The sequence below is a fragment of the Lacerta agilis genome, chromosome 14 (assembly GCF_009819535.1).
Source record: "Lacerta agilis isolate rLacAgi1 chromosome 14, rLacAgi1.pri, whole genome shotgun sequence".
In the NCBI taxonomy this organism is placed as follows: Eukaryota; Metazoa; Chordata; class Lepidosauria; order Squamata; family Lacertidae; genus Lacerta; species Lacerta agilis.
Window position 1 is genome coordinate 20,905,924 of NC_046325.1, and position 17,669 is coordinate 20,923,592.

The following is a 17,669-nucleotide window of genomic DNA, read 5'->3' on the forward strand; positions in this document are numbered from 1 at the left end:
TAGATTACCAGGGCCATCTTTAGCATATGCACCACCAGGGTGCAAAGATCCGCCCAGCGCCCCCAAATTAACTTTTATCGGGCTTTGGGGTGGGATCGCTCACCTGTAACAATGACACAGCAGAAAAAAAACTGTTTTTGTTTCCTGACTTGTTGGGAATATTTGATGCTACAGAGTAACAGAGTGATGGAGGAGGGAGGCAGGGACTTTTGCTCCATTGCTTTTCACTGCCGCCGATCGAGAGGGACCAGTATACAGTAGGTATACATTTGGCACACACACACCCCCTGAATTCGGTGCCCAGGTGCCCCACAACGTGGTCCTTGAGGTATTGCAGTTCTGAACTATTTAAGGGTCTTTAGGTCAAAAACAGCACTTTGAATCGGGCTCAGAAACTAATTAGCAGCCAGTACAGTCAGGCCAGGATTGGTGTAATAAACTCAAACTGTCTTGCACCAGTGAGCAACCTGGCCACTGAATTTTGCTGCAGCTGGAGTTTCTGAGCCATCTTCAGAGGCAGCCAAACATATAGCGTGCTGCAGTAATCTGTTCTAGAGGTTACCAGAACATAGATGACAGAGGTTAAGCTATCCCTGTCCGGATAGAAGTGCAGCTGGGCCACCAGCCAATGCTGTTGGAAGGCACTCTGTGCCACCAAGGCCACCTGAGCCTTAAGCAACAGCAATGGATCCTTCAAGCTGCATACCCACTCCTTCATAGGGAATGTAACTCCATCAAGAGCAGGCAATCTTCTATCCACCCAGTCTAGGGAACCATCCACTAACAGTGCCTCTGTCTTATCTGAACTGATCTGCAGTTTATTGGCTCTCATCCAGTCAGTTACAGAGGCAAGACAATGGTATAGCACATCCACTGCCCCACCTACAGATGTAAAGAATTAGAGCTGTGTGTCATCAGCATATTGCTGACAACGTACTCCCAAACTCTAGATGACTACACTCAGGGGCTTTATGCAATTGTTAAAAAGCATGGGGGATAAATTGAATCCTGAGGAACTCCATATTGAAGTCTCCATGGGGCTGAAGAGCACTCCCCAAGGAAAAGGAGATGTGCTTCAAAACAAGGCTGAGCTCCAAACTCTCCAAATATCCCTGTGTTTGAACCTGAGCCTTCAAGTTATGCTCACTGTTAATAATAATAATAATAATAATAATAATAATAATAATAATTTGTACCCTGCCCATCTGGCTGGATTTCCCCAGCCACTCTGGGCGGCTTCCAACAGAAATCAAATACAAAAATATCACACATTAAAAACTTCCCTAAAAAGGGCTGCCTTCAGGTATTTTCTGAATGTCAGGTAGTTGTTTACTTCCTTGACCTGTGATAGGAGGGCGTTCCACAGGGCGGGCGCCACTACCGAGAAGGCCCTCTGCCTGGTTCCCTGTAGCTTTGCTTCTCGCAGTGAGGGAACTGCCAGACGGCCCTCAGCGCTGGATCTCAGTGTTAGTTGGGAGTGGCTAAATTTAACTTCACTTCTGAACAGAAGCAGCCAAGTCATATCCCATGCTTTGAGCCACTTTATTCTGTTTATCGCTCAGAGAAGGTGTATGTTTCAAAGGTGTAAAATATTCCTAGCAGCTTCCTAATACATGATGCAACTTTTAAGGGCAATGGCACTCTAAGGAAGTGATCATCATCCCTATCATTACCAAATTACTGGTTTGCAGCCTCTTACACAAAGGGCATTAAGAGCCCACTAACACGACAAACAATCACCATCAATTGGAGTGCAGGGGAGTTATAAAATCCTCATATTGTTCAGAGCTGGGCATAAGCAAAGTCAGGGCTCTGTATCCTTTTGCATAATCATTTTGCCATAATATGCCAGGCTATGATTCCACCAGCTGATTTCCCCATGTTTTTAGCCCAAATAATATACCGTGAGTATTGCTGATTATCATCCTTTGTCCTTGCTCGCTTAATCTTCCACTGTTAAGTTTTTGAATGTGAAAAATAAACCTCATTAAGGAAGCAGTAATTACCTAAGTCACACGTACCGCACACATTCCTTTACTGTAATATAGCTTATATTCCATTGGACAAAATGATTCCATTGGACTCAAATAAATATGGTTTGTACAAGGATTTTGAACAGAAAAAATCTTACTACTCTCACTCCTCCTTAAAGTGAGGTGATACTATTCATGGACACTGGTGGACAAGGACCCATTATTAACTACAAGACCAGGATACTGGCACGCAGATTTCCTGCAAGGCCAAGCTATGAATCAGTGTAGCAACAGAACTGTCCACCATTCAAGGAAGGCTGGAGTAAAACTGGTAATAGCTATTTTATGATGCTGTACAGTAGTTGAAAACATGGGGAACTTCTACATGTGTAGGAAAGGTTTTCTCAACAGGATCGTGCTGGTGGTCGTGTTGCTGCTTGTACTGCTGTGTCATACTGTATGCAAGACAAATTCAATTAATTGCAGCATATATGATGATCCTCTCCCTATACTTCATGAATTTTACCAGCCAGGAGACCTTCTCATTGGGGAGATTGTTTCTCAAGCCTTTTTCCTCTATAATAATCTCTCTTTCGTGGAACAGCCTACACAGGTTGCAATTAATGAACCCATGTAAGTCATTATTTCTTTTCTCGCACTCTCTCTTGTTCTGTAAAATGCTCAGTCCATTAAAACTGGGGGGGGGACCCCATCAATATGCAGCACTGTGCTTAAGTTGTTTTTAGTTTCTGGCATGAGAAAAGTGACATTCAGGAATATTTGAGCTTGGTTTTAAAAAATATTTAGTTTAATTTTTTTATTGATTTTGGGGGGGGGGGGGTGATTTAGATTTTTTTCCCCTCAAGTTTTCACCCCTGCAGTTTGCCCACTCTATTTCCATATTACACACAGACAACATTGGGAATGGTGCTGAAACGTACAACATACTGGAAAGGGTCCCACAACCAAATATTATGTCATAAGAAGGTTATGTGTATGAGTCACACATTTGCAAACACTATCTGGTTCCCCTTGTCCATAATTTTATGTGCAAATGTGCACTAATAACATAGCATATGGATGTGTGTGTGTGTGTGTGTGTGTGTTGCAATCATATGAGTTTCTTTAACTTTAACCAATTATAGTAATAAATGCATTATAGTACAGGTGCCCAAATGTGTGACTTGATCTGTAGGCTAGCCACTCTTTTTGTAATTGTTTTCAGACTTAGAAAAATATATTTGTACTCTGTTCCAATCAAACACTGTGGGGATTCTTAATTTGGAGGGTATCAACTTTTAGCTTTCTTTTAAAACACTTGCTATAACATTTTATCTTATGAATATGTGTTGTTCTAAATTCATCTTAATTTGCTTTGATGTGATATAGTGTGAAGACTAATTCAGTAACTTCTATTCCATTCTATTATATTCTATGGTTTTAACCAAATATTGATCTTAAAAGTGGGCAGGTGAATGATAATGATGAGTACAAATCCATTATTGCTGCTCCTTTTTGGTGGTCTTCTTCTTCTTCTTCTTCGTCTTCTTCTTCTTCTTCATTAAACAGCAGTAACTCTTTTTACAGTTCAGTGCCTAAAAACTACCAGCACATTCTGGCCTTAGCATTTGCTGCCAAGGAGATCAATGAGAATCCCAGTCTCCTATCAAATATCTCTCTGGGATTCCGCATCCTCAATAGCTACTACACTGCAAAGATGACGTATAAGGCTACCCTGAGCCTGCATTCCACCCAGCATAGGTTTGTCCCCAACTTCAGGGGTCACAAGCAGAACAATCTGATAGCTCTCATTGGAGGGTGCATCTCTGAAATCTCTGCCAACATTGCCATCATTTCAGCAATTTCCAAGACTCCACAGGTAAGTTATGTGCATGTGGGTATGGAGATTTTGCAATGGTAGCACACAGTTTAGATTTCAGCAAAGAATTTGATGACATTCCTCATGATATCTTGGCTAGCAAACTGGTTATATAAAGACTCGATGCCAATGCCATCATGTGGATTCAGAAGTCATTGGAAAATTATAGTGGGTGTGCATCAGTGGCTCCTCATCAACCTGGAATGTGATTTACAATGGGTGTCACAGGAATCTGTCCATGGCCCTGTATAGTTTAAGACTATCCTCCCCCCCCCAAAAAAAAATGTAATTGTCATGCAAAATAATACATTGTGGGAATAAAATAATCCAGCTATCATGATTTTTCAACTTTTACCTAATTTATACTTCCCTATATTTTCCTGAAAACATATATCCCAACCTTCAACAAATGAGTTGTGGCGTTACACAAAGATTTTATAATAGCCAAACTTTTTCTCCCTGATCAAAATGGCAGTAAACACATAGATTTTTTTGATGTGTAATGTACTCTGATGATTCAAGCAGTGACCTAGTTCATATATCACACTAAGCCAAAGTTAAGTAATAGTTTGTTAAATAAACCACAAGTCAACGCACAGACAGTCTAACAACCCTTGGCTTGTTTCATGAGAGTTCGGCTTACTTTTCTTCCCACCTACTTTGTACTCCCTGCCTAATATCTCAAGTGCTTTTATAGCACCCTACTACAGTTTTTTGCTTCATTGTGTCCACATGTGGCTTCCCATTGGCTGGCTGAAAGAGGAAGGGTAAAGAAATCTATAGGGATGTGGGTGCTGCTGTGGTCTAAACCACAGAACCTAGGGCTTGCCGATCAGAAGGTCGGTGGTTTGAATCCCTGCGACGGGGTGAGCTCCCGTTGCTTGGACCCAGCCCTGCCCACCTAGCAGTTCAAAAGCAGAGCTGTGCAAGTAGATAAATAGGTACCACTGTGGCGGGAATGTAAACGGCATTTCCATGCGCTCTGGTTTCCATCTCGGTGTTCTGTTGCGCCAAAAGTGGTTTAGTCATTCTGTCTGTGAACAAACGCCGGCTCCTTCGGCCTGAAAGCAAGATGAGCGCCACAACCCCATAGTCGCCTTTAACTGGACTTAACTGTCAGGGGCCTTTGCCTTTACCTTTATAGAAATCTTCTTGGTCTGTGGGAATTGCAAATGGTCTGCAAAAAAGAAAAGAAATTTGGAGGTGAAGGACTCATGTCCTTTCAAGATCCCATGAACCAAAGCTTGAAACCTGTCTCCTAAGAGGATGAAGTGTGGGACTGTGTATGGGGGAGGGGGGAATGTACTAAGAAGAGTCATTGTGCTGCTGGTTCTTCCAACATCACCCAACGTTGTGTGTCTGCACCATTTTGTAGTTCTGTCACTTTTAATGCTTTTTTTTAAATGTAGCAGCCGTTATGCCATAGCTCCATCTTATGCTATGCCACACTGCCACAGCAGTCATTCTGTGACAAAATTTGCCCAATTGAATTGGAGTCCATTGCACTGCCACAACAGATCTTTTTGCAGTTAGTAAAGTGATGGGAAAGTCATTGAAAAGTGTGGGATGAACATATAAATCATTTACATGGATGACATGTAAACCATCCCCTAAGCAAATCAGGATGAGATTGGAATGAATGCTCATTCTATTATAACTTCCCTGCTAACAAATCAGAACAAATGGTCAATAAATAATGGAATTTGCTGCCAAGGAGTGTGGTGGAGTCTCCTTCTTTGGAGGTCTTTAAGCCGAGGCTTGACAGCCATCTGTCAGGAATGCTTTGATGGTGTTTCCTGCTTGGCAGGGGGTTGGACTGGATGGCCCTTGTGGTCTCTTCCAACTCTATGATTCTATGATTCTATAATGGACATAGTCTAACTACTGTGTAGCGTTGTTCAAGTAAGTCAGGATAAATGCTTAATAGAAACAACAGTCATTTCATTTTCTTCAGATTATTGGTTATTTCTTCTTCTAAGTGTGTTATTTTATGTAATGACTTCTTGTTTTAAATGAATTAAATACCTAACAATAATTAATAAAATAAGATGGGATTTTCTTTATCATGATGCATGTTGTACTTTGTTTGTTTTTGTTTTTGTTATGTATTTTGTGATTTTTATCTTGTATTTTTCTGTTGTGAACTGCCCTAGGATCTACAGATGAAGGGCTGTATACAAATTTAATAAATAAAAATTTAATAATAATTGTAATTGTAATTCATGGCTACAGGACACACACACAAACACACCACCTATCCAGTGTTTCTAAGATTTTGCATTCTCCTCTAAATTCTCTGAAAAATGCTTATATGTTTAATTTCAGCTTACGTACGGGTCATTCTTGCCACTACAAGGTTCCAAAATGCTATTCCCATTTTTGTATCAGATGGTCCCAAATGAATCCCACCAACACATTGGAGTTGTGCTATTACTTCGACATTTTGGATGGACATGGGTTGGTGTTGGTGCTGTGGATGATGACAAAGGGGACCAGTTTTTACAGACCATGGTGCCGATGCTTTCCCAAAATGACATATGTTATGCCTTCATAGTAAGACTGCCAAAATGGAGCTATGTGGAAGAGTTGATAAACTTGATTTTAGAGCAATGGAAAACTTATGTAACCGTAATTGAGAAAGAAGCCAATGTAATCTTTGTATATGGAGAACCTCCATCCTTCCAGGTTCTGAGGATATTGCTGTTTCTAGCACCCTTCTTGGCATGGCCACCTCTGGGAAAAGTATGGATTATTACATCCCACTGGGATTTTGCATCTCTCTCTATTCAGAAGATCTGGGATATTCAAACCTTCCATGGTTCCATATCATTCACAGTTCATTCAAAACAGCCTTTAGGATTCCAAAAGTTCATTCAGATGATAAGACCTGCCTGGGCCAGAGAAGATGGTTTCATCCAGGACTTCTGGGAACAGGCATTCAGCTGTTCATTAAAAATGTCTAAGGGGCAGGAGGAAAAAGAGAACGAAACCTGCACTGGGGAGGAAAAGCTGGACAGCATTTCAGGGGTTTTGTTTGAAATGAAGATGACTGGCCACAGCTACAATATCTACAATGCTGTCTATGCTGTGGCACATGCTTTACATGCAATATACAAATTCAGCTCTAAACACAGAAGAATGTCTGAAGGAGAAGAACAAGGATTTCAGAATATGCAACCATGGCTGGTAATTACAACTCAATACATTTTAACATTTTCTTCTTTATTTCTGCAAATGCCCATGAAGCCAAATGGATGGAAATGAAATGTAAAATTATAGATACCACATATGGTGTCTATACACCCTGAAACAGAAAATAATTTCAAGATTTAGATTACTCTCTGTTCATATTTCCTTTCAATCTAGGTTCATCACTTTCTAAGGAGTATCTTCTTCAACAACAGTGTTGGAGATACTGTGCACTTTAATGACAATGGAGAATTAGTTGCTGGTTTTGATATTACAAACTGGGTGGTTTTCCCCAATGGTTCATTGACTAGAAACAAAGTTGGAAAACTGGATCCTCAGGCTCCTCCAGGCAACATGTTAACCATTCATGATGACCAAATTGTCTGGCATCAGAGCTTTAACCAGGTGAGACATAGCTGCACATGTTTGACTATGTAAGTTTAGTTTTAGCAACCCATCTTTCTCAATGATTTTCAGCTGCTGAATGATAGTGATTATCATTTTAAAAACTTTTTTTAAAAAAATCATAATTCCTTTTCCATAGTTTTTCAAACTGCAGCTTTACAAAGTTAAACTTGTCTACTATATTAATATTGAACCATAGGCCTGATGAAGCATGCAGTAGATCTTTTACCTCACAGATTCATCTTTAAATTCATATTTAAAACAAGGAACTAGGAAACCCTGCCTCCCCAATAATACATTTCTTGTATTGTTGTTTGATCATATAAGCAAATTTTTATTCTTTTTGAAATATCTTATTGCTTTCCAGCTTTAATTCTGATAAAATGCCACAGAACATCTTTTTTATTTTGTGAAATGTTTTAGCTGTTGTTGTTTGGAAGAAAAGAAGATCTAATCTCTTAGAGCCAGGCTTATATTTAAAGTCTGTGACCCCATGGGGGTTGAATGGGTAGCATAAGGAAATTTACTGGCGAATTTATTTTCAGTGGATTCCTCCTGCATCCTATTAACAGTCAACTATTCTTAAGATGAGACTATCTAACCTGCATATTTCCATGTAGGTGCTGCCTGTTTCTGTGTGCAATGATCATTGCTATCCTGGCAACAGCCGAAAAAAGAGGGAAGGAGAGTTATTCTGCTGCTATGATTGCACTCCATGCTCAGAAGGGATGATCTCTGACCAGAAGGGTAGGTGGCATAAAGAACAAAGATATGGCCAAATTTCTAGAAAGTAACATCGGAGATTGTTGGATATTTCTTTGGATTATTTGTATCTCTTGAACATATACTGTATGAAGGCAGTTTAAACTACAAAGAATGGCATTTGTGAAAGGCTGCCTTCTGAAGATATGGCTTAAAATGATATTTGTTGTTCAGTCGTTCAGTCGTGTCTGACTCTTCGTGACCCCATGGACCAGAGCACGCCAGGCACCCCTATCTTCCACTGCCTACCGCAATTTGGCCAAACTTATGCCAGTCGCTTCGAGAACACTGTCCAACCATCTCATCCTCTGTTGTCCTCTTCTCCTTGTGCCCTCCATCTTTTCCAACATCAGGGTCTTTTCCAGGGAGTCTTCTCTTCTCATGAGCTGGCCAAAGTACTGGAGCCTCAACTTCAGGATCTGCCCTTCCAGTGAGCACTCAGGGCTGATTTCTTTAAGGATGGATAAGTTTGATTTTTTTTCCATTCCATGGGACTCTCAAGAGTCTCCTCCAGCACCATAATTCAAAATTATATAGTAAAATGATATAGTAAACAGCAAATTCCTGGTGCATGGGATGAGGGGACTCTTAGCTATGTACAGTGCCACTTCACCGCAATCCACATTACCATTTGTGGAACCATGATTAAACAAAATGATGCATACATTGAAATTTGCGACTCTTAGAGTCTGTCAAATATTTACAAAATGGGATGAAAAGGTATTTTCACTATGTGCAAAAGTTAATTCTTTTTGATAAATGTTGGTCAAAATCTTGACATACTTAAATCATTGCTTCCTTTTTTCAGACATGGACACCTGTGTCAATTGCCCTGAAGATCAGTATCCCAACAAGGACCAAACTGAGTGCATTCCAAGGGTCCCAAACTATCTCACTTACAAAGAATCTTTAGGGATCATCTTAGCTATCTTGATTATTTCTTTCTCTTTGATCACAATTTTAATACTGGGAACTTTTAGGAAGCACAACGAGACTCCCATTGTCAAAGCCAACAATCAGACCCTCACTTACACCCTCCTCGTCTCCCTCCTCCTTTGCTTCCTTTGTTCTTTGCTTTTCATTGGACAGCCTGGAACGATGACCTGCCTTCTCCGACAGACAATTTTTGGCATTGTGTTCTCTGTGGCCCTTTCCAGCGTTTTAGCAAAAACCATCACTGTGGTTCTGGCATTCATGGCAACCAAACCAGGATCCAGGATGAGAAAATGGATTGGGAAAGGACTAGCAAATTCAATTGTCCTTTCCTGCTCCTCTATTCAAGCTGGTATTTGCACAGTTTGGCTATTTGTTTCTCCTCCATTCCCAGATGTGGACATGCAGTCATTGAATGGGGAAATCATCCTGGAATGTAATGAGGGTTCACCTACCATGTTTTACTGTGTCTTGGGCTATATGGGTTTCCTGGCCATTGTCAGCTTCATTGTTGCTTTCCTGGCTAGGAAGTTACCTGACAGTTTCAATGAAGCCAAATTCATCACTTTCAGCATGTTGGTATTTTGCACTGTTTGGTTATCCTTTGTTCCAACTTACCTGAGCACCAAAGGAAAATACATGGTGGCTGTGGAGATCTTCTCCATCCTGTCCTCTAGTGCTGGATTACTGGTTTGCATCTTTTCCCCAAAATGCTATATCATTGTGCTGAGGCCAGAACTGAACAACAGGGACCAGCTAATAAGGGGGAGAAAATGAAAGACTGTATGTTCATGTGTTTATTTTAAGGCCATATTCCCTCATATGAAGCTTCCCAGTTTCTGAGATATCCAGGGGAGGCCCTTTGGAACCTGCTCCTACAGAAGTTAGACTGGCTCCCACCTTGTTGTCCTGCCACTGGGAAGTGAAGATTTACTTGTTCCAACAGGCTTTTGGAAACTGAATGCTTGTAATGAAAGGGCTGGTGCCGTGCTGTTTTTATTACAAGTGTTTTATGTTTCCACTTGTTTCTATATATATAGTTTTAATTCCACCAATGTTTAATTGTTTTTTAACAAAGCGATTAACACCAACTCAAATATCCAAATGGAGCTGCAAGCACTCAAAACAACAATTGAACATATCACAGATCAATCAGATAGAGATAAGGGGGGGGGGGTAAACTATGCTGTATTTCGCAAAAAGAGGGGAGATTATTGCTTTTATTTTAAGTTGTTTTGGCAGTTTGAAGATAGACCTGCCCCCATTGTTCTCCCTGACATTGAACCGGTGCACAGAGTGGGTAGGCCTTAGAGCCAGAAAGGCAGATGCACCGAGAGACATTTTGAATGCTGCCAAACCAAAACTTTGATCCCTTTGATTTTTAATGCCTTACACAACTTTCCAGAACTTAAATACAACTCCATTTCCAGATATGGACATGCACTCATTGAATGAGGAAATTATATTAGAATGTAATGAGGGTTCACCTACCATATTGTACGGTGTGTTGGGATATATGGGGCCCCATTCCATTCCCAGTTTGATTGTGGCTTTCCTAGCCAGGAAGTTACCAGACAGGGGACCATGCGACAACTGTGGCTCCTTTAAGAATGGAAAAGGCCACCAGATCCCCCTCCTTCTTCCATGTTGGTATGTAAGCGGAAAAAGATTCTGCTATTATACTGAAATGGTGTCTTTTTCCTTCCTAGAATCATGGGTGTTGCACGACAGGGGAAAGAGAATGGGCCTGGTATGCTGCTTTGTGTATAAAGAATATGTGCATATTTGCTTGGGCAAGGACAAGCAATCTCCTTACTGTGGTGTCCGTCCCATGTCTGCAAGCCTAGGTGAATTGGCAGGCTGCTTTGATCCAAGTCTACACCTTCTTAATAAAGCACTAGAAGTGGCCATTATGTTGTTTTTGACATCATTCTTTAGTATCTCTGCATCCAACCACTCCTACATGCCCTCAGTTGGCCCTATGGTTCAGAAAGGATGTTCTCTCTCAACATACCACAAAACCTGTGTCAATTATGAGCTGAGCAGTGGCATAAGGCCAATCTATATGTTAGGTTAGCTACATATCTGCATCTCTGTTGGAAACCAGGTTGGAACTAGAAGGAATTGCCACACATACACACTGATTAGACAGCAAGGTTATTAGTTGTTGTAGAACCAGTTAAACAGTTACTCAACTTGAATTCTTCGTTTATCCCAAAGTTGATGTCTCACTTTATTTCTTCTTTGATTGAAAATCCCTCCTGAAAAAGCACCTTTTCTCCGAAGTATCTGCATAATTTCATTGTCCTCATATATACACAAAGCAGTATTTATTATTATTATTATTATTATTATTATTATTATTATTATTATATTGTTATAGATTAATTTTACTCCCAATAGTCCTTTCTCTGCTATTTCCTTGCCCATTTTCCTCCTCTTTTTGTTCACTCTGTTTCCTCCTTGCATGACTACAGAGAGTAGAGTACCTGGATAAGTCAGTATAGCAGGACTGAAGAACATTTGTGGGCCCAGCTCCACTGGAGCCATGGGAAGGGGGCATGCATGCAAGAAGACTCAAGTGTCCAGTAATGGGATCAAATCAGGCCATGACTTATATTGATTACAGACGTAAGCCGGTTTTGGCATAGGCATTGAGTGTGTATCCTAAAATCAATCACTCAGCTAATGGATAGTAGGGGTTGATCACTGTCGGGGGTCACTGTATAATGTGCATGAAGTGCCTCCCTCTCCCCATGGCTGGCTTTTATAGCCTGGGATTAGTCCAGAGGAAAGAAATCTTCACCCAAGCCCTCTCTGAAATTGTATCCCTTTGCTAACTGATTAGCTCCTGCAACCTTGTGAGCATTTCCTGGCACCTAGCATGATGGGAGAGGCAGGAAACAACCCCTCCTGTCAGGCTGAAGCTAGAGAGAGGATCCGCCCACTCCACCATGGCCACTCCATGCCACAGCTGCCAACCTGCCACAATTCCATGGGGAACAGATATTTTCATTCCATGGGCCATATTCACATACGAGCAACCTTCCAGGGGCACAGTAGTGTGGAGGGCCAGGGTAGAGCCTGGGTAGAACAATTGGTGTAAGTCTTACCCAGGGATGATGAAGAAATTCAATTTAGTTTGCATTTAAAGATCAGCCTACCTAATTCACATTTACAGAAACAATATATGGCCAAAACTCAAGTTTCTTCAAAATTTGCATTTTGCATTTCTGAAATTTTCAATGCAGCCAAGTAATTTGTGCAATAATGCATAGACTAAAGTGTACTGGACTAGACTAAAGGGAACACAGAAATGCATTGTGAAAAGATTTTAAAAATGCATTATATTAAGGAACACAGAATTGCAGAAACATGTATATTATGGAAAATTACTTAAAAATTTGTACAACAGGAGAAGCGCATACTAAAAAAACACCTGATAGCATATTTAAATACAGTTCCAGGCAAAGGTAACTTGCGGTCACCCAGCAAATCTCCACCAAGTTATTATCTTTCTAAGAAGAAATTTAATTGTTCTCTAATTTGGGGAAAACTCCTAGCAGTTCCGCATGATGCAGCTGCAGAGACCAACAACACACTGGGGAAGATATAATCATAATTAGTGTTTTTCATCTTCTCGTACAATTGACATCCAAAGTCCATTAGCAAGATGAACAATCAGCATCTGAGGACAGCTATAAACCACACATGTTGTTAAGAACATGATCTAGGCACAGGTAAGATTGTGCCAATTTTTTTCTATGATAATTTGCTCTTTATATGTTGCCCTTGCGTCCATCACCTTTTTATGTAATGGTTTTAAGCCCCTTCTCCCCTCCCCAAAAACCCTACTGTATATGTATCCCAGTTCTCATTTTTATTGCTCTATTCATCTTCCACTTCTCAATTTCTTACTATAAAAAACAGGCCCGTGTTGATTAGTTATTGATTTACGCATTCATTCCTGCCTTACCCTCATGTACCTTATATTCTTTTGGACAAGCTGATTGAAAATCCTCAGGGTTACACTTATTTTCTTACATTTTAGGCCAAGATAATAGATACCTGTAGATGAAAAGGAGCACATGGCTATTTTTTAAGAAAGGGCAAGGGCATACTTCTTAACATCTCCCTTCAAGAATACAGGGAGGAGATAACAAGAATATGCTGTTGAAGGTCACAGATTGACAAGGAACTACTTTTAAATATAAGACTGGCACCCAAATTCCCTAGAAGACCACGTGGTAACCAAGTGTAGCAGCAGAATCAACTACGATTCTAAGAAGGCTGTAGCAAAACTGGTAATATCCTCATATGTGCTGTAGATGGAAACGTACATTTGGAGGGGACGTTTTCTCAACAAAATCATATTGGTGGTAACATTGCTGCTTGTGATGCTGTGTCATACTGTATGCAAGACTCATTCTATTAATTGCTCCATATATAATGATCCTCATCCTATCCCTCATGAATTTTACCAGTCAGGAGATTTTGTCATTGGTGGGATTGTTTCTCAAGTCTACTTCCTTTATAACAACCTCACCTTCTTGGAACAGCCAGCACAGGCCTTGATTGAGGAATCCATGTAAGATTTCCATCCTTCCTTCTCTCTCCCTCCCCTCCCTTCCCACACAAACCTCAATTTCTATCTCATTCAACAATAGTTCAGATCTCAATATCTGAGTGCATATCATTAAGACATTATTTCTTCTCCTTCATGATGCAACTCATCGAGACTACCTTACACTGGGACAATCTAGGCTTTGTGTTTGGATATTAAAGCACCATGGATTGGGGCCATCAATCAAATCTGACTCCTAAATGAGAGGATGTGTATGATAAATAGGTTTTCAAGAATAGTCTTGTCCCCACTTGTTCTTAATATTTTAAAAACTGCACAGAGAAAATCATGGGAGTTTATGTTTTCTGAAAAGTAATTTCTTAGTTGTCTCTCAGGCACTTTGCACTACCCTGACATAACTGAAGTATGGTTTTCAAATGCAGGTTAGTTTATGGAGGTTTGAAAGTCTCCTCTTTGAAAATGGTACATGCATTTAAGTTACATTAATGTGTCCCTGCCTTTCAGGAATTAAAGGATCCATTATTTGTTGCTTGCGCCTAACTGACTTGATTGTATAATATATTTCTTCATTGATGGAAATGGTTGTTATAGAGGTTTTCAGGCATGTTCAGGGTTCAATGGGTGAACAAGGGAGAGGCACAGATTCAGGTCCCACTCCCAATCTCCTTGCATACATCATGCCTTCCCAATCCCTCTGTTAATTAATGTGACATGGTACGTGATTGTGAGAGGGGTTCTATTCACGTTCAAGCAAACGTGAATAAAATCCTCCTTCATTACACTATAATGTTTTGTTGACAAAACATTATTGTTGTAAAGAAAGTAAAGGAACAGTATATTAAGCCCTTGAATGACCCCAAAACATTCTAATCATTTAAATATTTATCAGAAGAATAAATGTTTCATATACCATATTTTCTGGCATATAAGACAACTGGGCGTATAAGACAACCCCCAACTTTTCCAGTTACAATATAGAGTTTGAGATATACTCAACTGCAGATTCTCCACCCGGCGTATAAGACAACCCCCATCTTTTGAGAAGATTTTCCTGGATTAAAAAGTAGTCTTATATGCCAGAATATACAGTAGCTTACTTTCTGCTAACTTCATTCTATAATCTCCTTGGCTTTTTGAACTTCTGTAGTATTGAGTTACATCTCAATAGCAGAAGTTTGCAGTTGGATGATGATGATGAAGTGTACAAAGGTAGTTCTGTGGCTGATTGGCTGTTGTTTTATTAAACAGGTTGTACCTCTTTTTACAGTTCGCTGCCTAAGAATTACCAGCACATTCTGGCTTTAGCATTTGCTGTCAAAGAAATCAATGAGAATCCCAGCATCTTATCAAACATCTCTCTGGGGTTCTATATCCTCAATAGCTACTTCAGTGCAAGAATGACCTATAAAGCCACCCTCAGCCTGCTTTCCAAACAACAACGGTTTGTCCCAAACTTCTGTTGTGATGACCAGAACAAGCTGATAGCTTTCATTGGTGGATCTATCTCTGAAATCTCTGCCAATATGGCCATTATTTCAGCAATGCACAAGACTCCACAGGTAAGCTCTTGGTCTAGAGATACCACAAAAGTGTTGCACCATATTGATCAGGGATGCTGGAGTATTCCACTCCAAGCACACATGGAAATGGAAATCCACATGTTCATTCGCAGTCAGGAAAGGAAATCAGGCAAGCACATATTATCTGTATTCACCGTTCTTGTTTTCTTTTTTCTTTTAAAATTATTTTTATTAATTTTCCAAATCATTACAAATCAAACCAATTTAATTTAATTTAATACAATTTCTTAAAATCCAGTTTCCCATTCCTGTTCCAAACGTATCATCATCATCATTTCCTTACATAGCTGCATCATTTCTTATTTAGAGTCCAGTTGACACCCTTCACTTGCTGTTAAACTATTCTTCCAGCTGGCCACGTTAGTCACATTACAAACAGCACCTCTGTTACATCTTATAAATAAAGAATCCATTTCACATGTGTAGTCCTTCATATACATCATTGTTCTGGACCTGGTGTGCTGGGAGAGTTAATTACTATATTCCATTGTTCAGTTATTTGCGGTGTTTATCTGGATGGTACAAGGTCACATTCCATTCTTTCCGCTGTTAACAGACCAGCGTATGAGCTGTAGCCATTAATAACTCACAGAGTGCATATCCAAACTCCGCCATTAAAATTCTACTCTGGAGTTCTTCCTCGGCACACAATTAAAAGCAAAATGTTTTTTTTCTCAAATTCAGCCTTTTTATCACATCTGTTTATTTCCCCCACTCCATTCCTGCAACAGCACTCCTAGTCCAGTCCATGAATAATTTTAAATAAAGTCCATTCAACCTCAGTTGAGGGGGGAGCCATAGTAAAGCCTTGTTAAATTCCTTTTTGAGCATAAATCAAAAGCCTCCCCTCTCTTTGCAAAGTAACAAACAGAATAACATAGCAGTGCCTGCACACATCTCTTTCATTATGCAGGAAAGGACAAGAAAAAGGAGACCATTTGAAAACCATAAGAAAGCACAAAGCACCTTGTCCTCACCCTTCCTTTTCCTGTTGCTGTAAGGATTCACAAGCTTCAAATAAAACATTCAGATACCTTCAAAGAGTGTCTGCATATGTCGGTCTAGTTCAGATGTAGAACTAATTACCAAAGGGTACTTCCTGGAATTCTTCAAGCAGAGGGATGATGGGTGGGCAAATGCTTAATTGCCTGCATCATACTAGATTTTGCACTTGATTGCCTACAGGACCATTTCCAACTCTAGGATACAAAGACATACTTTTTATTATGTGAAAAAATCTTATATGTTTTATTCCAGCTCACTTATGGGTCATTTCTGGCAGTACAACATGGCAAAATGCTATTTCCATTTTTGTACCAGATGGTTCCCAACGAAGCCTACCAATACATGGGAGCCGTGCGGTTACTTCAGCATTTTAGATGGACGTGGGTTGGGCTCTTGGCTGTGGCAGATGACAAAGGGGACCAGTTTTTACAGACAATGGTGCCAATGCTCTCCCAGAACAGCATATGTTATGCCTTCATAGTAAGAATACCAAAATGTAATTATGTGGATAAATTGGTAGAATTGCTTATACAGCAGCAGAAAAACTATGAGATTCTCATAGAGAGAAAAGTCAGTGTATTCTTTGTATATGGAGAACCTCCATCCTTTCAGGTTATGAGAATGTTGCTATTTCTAGCACCTTTCCTGTCACTGCCACCTCTGGGCAAAGTGTGGATTGTTACATCCCACTGGGATTTTGAATCACTGTCCGTACAAAAGATCTGGGATATACAAGCCTTTCATGGTTCCATATCCTTCAGTGTTCATTCAAATCAGCCATTGGGATTTCAAAAGTTCATTAAGGGAGTAAGACCTTCTTGGGCCAAAGGAGATGGTTTTATCCAGGACTTCTGGGAACAGGCATTCAGCTGCTCATTAAAGTCTAAGGAGAGTATCTGCACTGGAAAGGAGAAGATGGAGAATATTCCTGGAGTTCTGTTTGAAATGGACATGACTGGCCACAGCTACAATGTCTATAATGCTGTCTATGCTGTTGCACATGCTTTGCACACCATGTACATGCACAGCTTCAAATACAGAACAATGGAAGAAGGAAGGAAATTAGCCGTTCAGAATATACAACCCTGGAAGGTAATGACAATTAAACACAATGGCTACAGAATAGATTAGTTTATGATCCAGAAATAAAGGTACTTCTATCTCTGCATGAAACAATTCCAGCAGTAGGGGCCTGTTTGGGGATGAGGGTAATCATTTTGATAAGTAGTGTCACTAATGACTTTTTTCCCATAATGGGCCAAGCATTTGTAGCCTAATAGAGTGCCCACCTAGCAGTTCAAAAGCACGTCAAGTGCATGTAGATAAATAGGTACTGCTCCGGCGGGAAGGTAAATGGC

General features: G+C 40.2%; 1 protein-coding gene across 1 annotated transcript; it reads left to right on the top strand.

Moving 5' to 3' along the window:
• Positions 1-8,074: 8,074 nt before the first annotated feature.
• On the top strand, positions 8,075-9,918 carry LOC117057628 (vomeronasal type-2 receptor 26-like). Its single transcript, XM_033168470.1, has 2 exons — positions 8,075-8,193; positions 9,017-9,918. Exons 1-2 carry the CDS (start codon positions 8,175-8,177, stop codon positions 9,916-9,918), a joined length of 921 nt encoding a protein of 306 aa, XP_033024361.1. The 5' UTR covers positions 8,075-8,174.
• Positions 9,919-17,669: the final 7,751 nt, after the last annotated feature.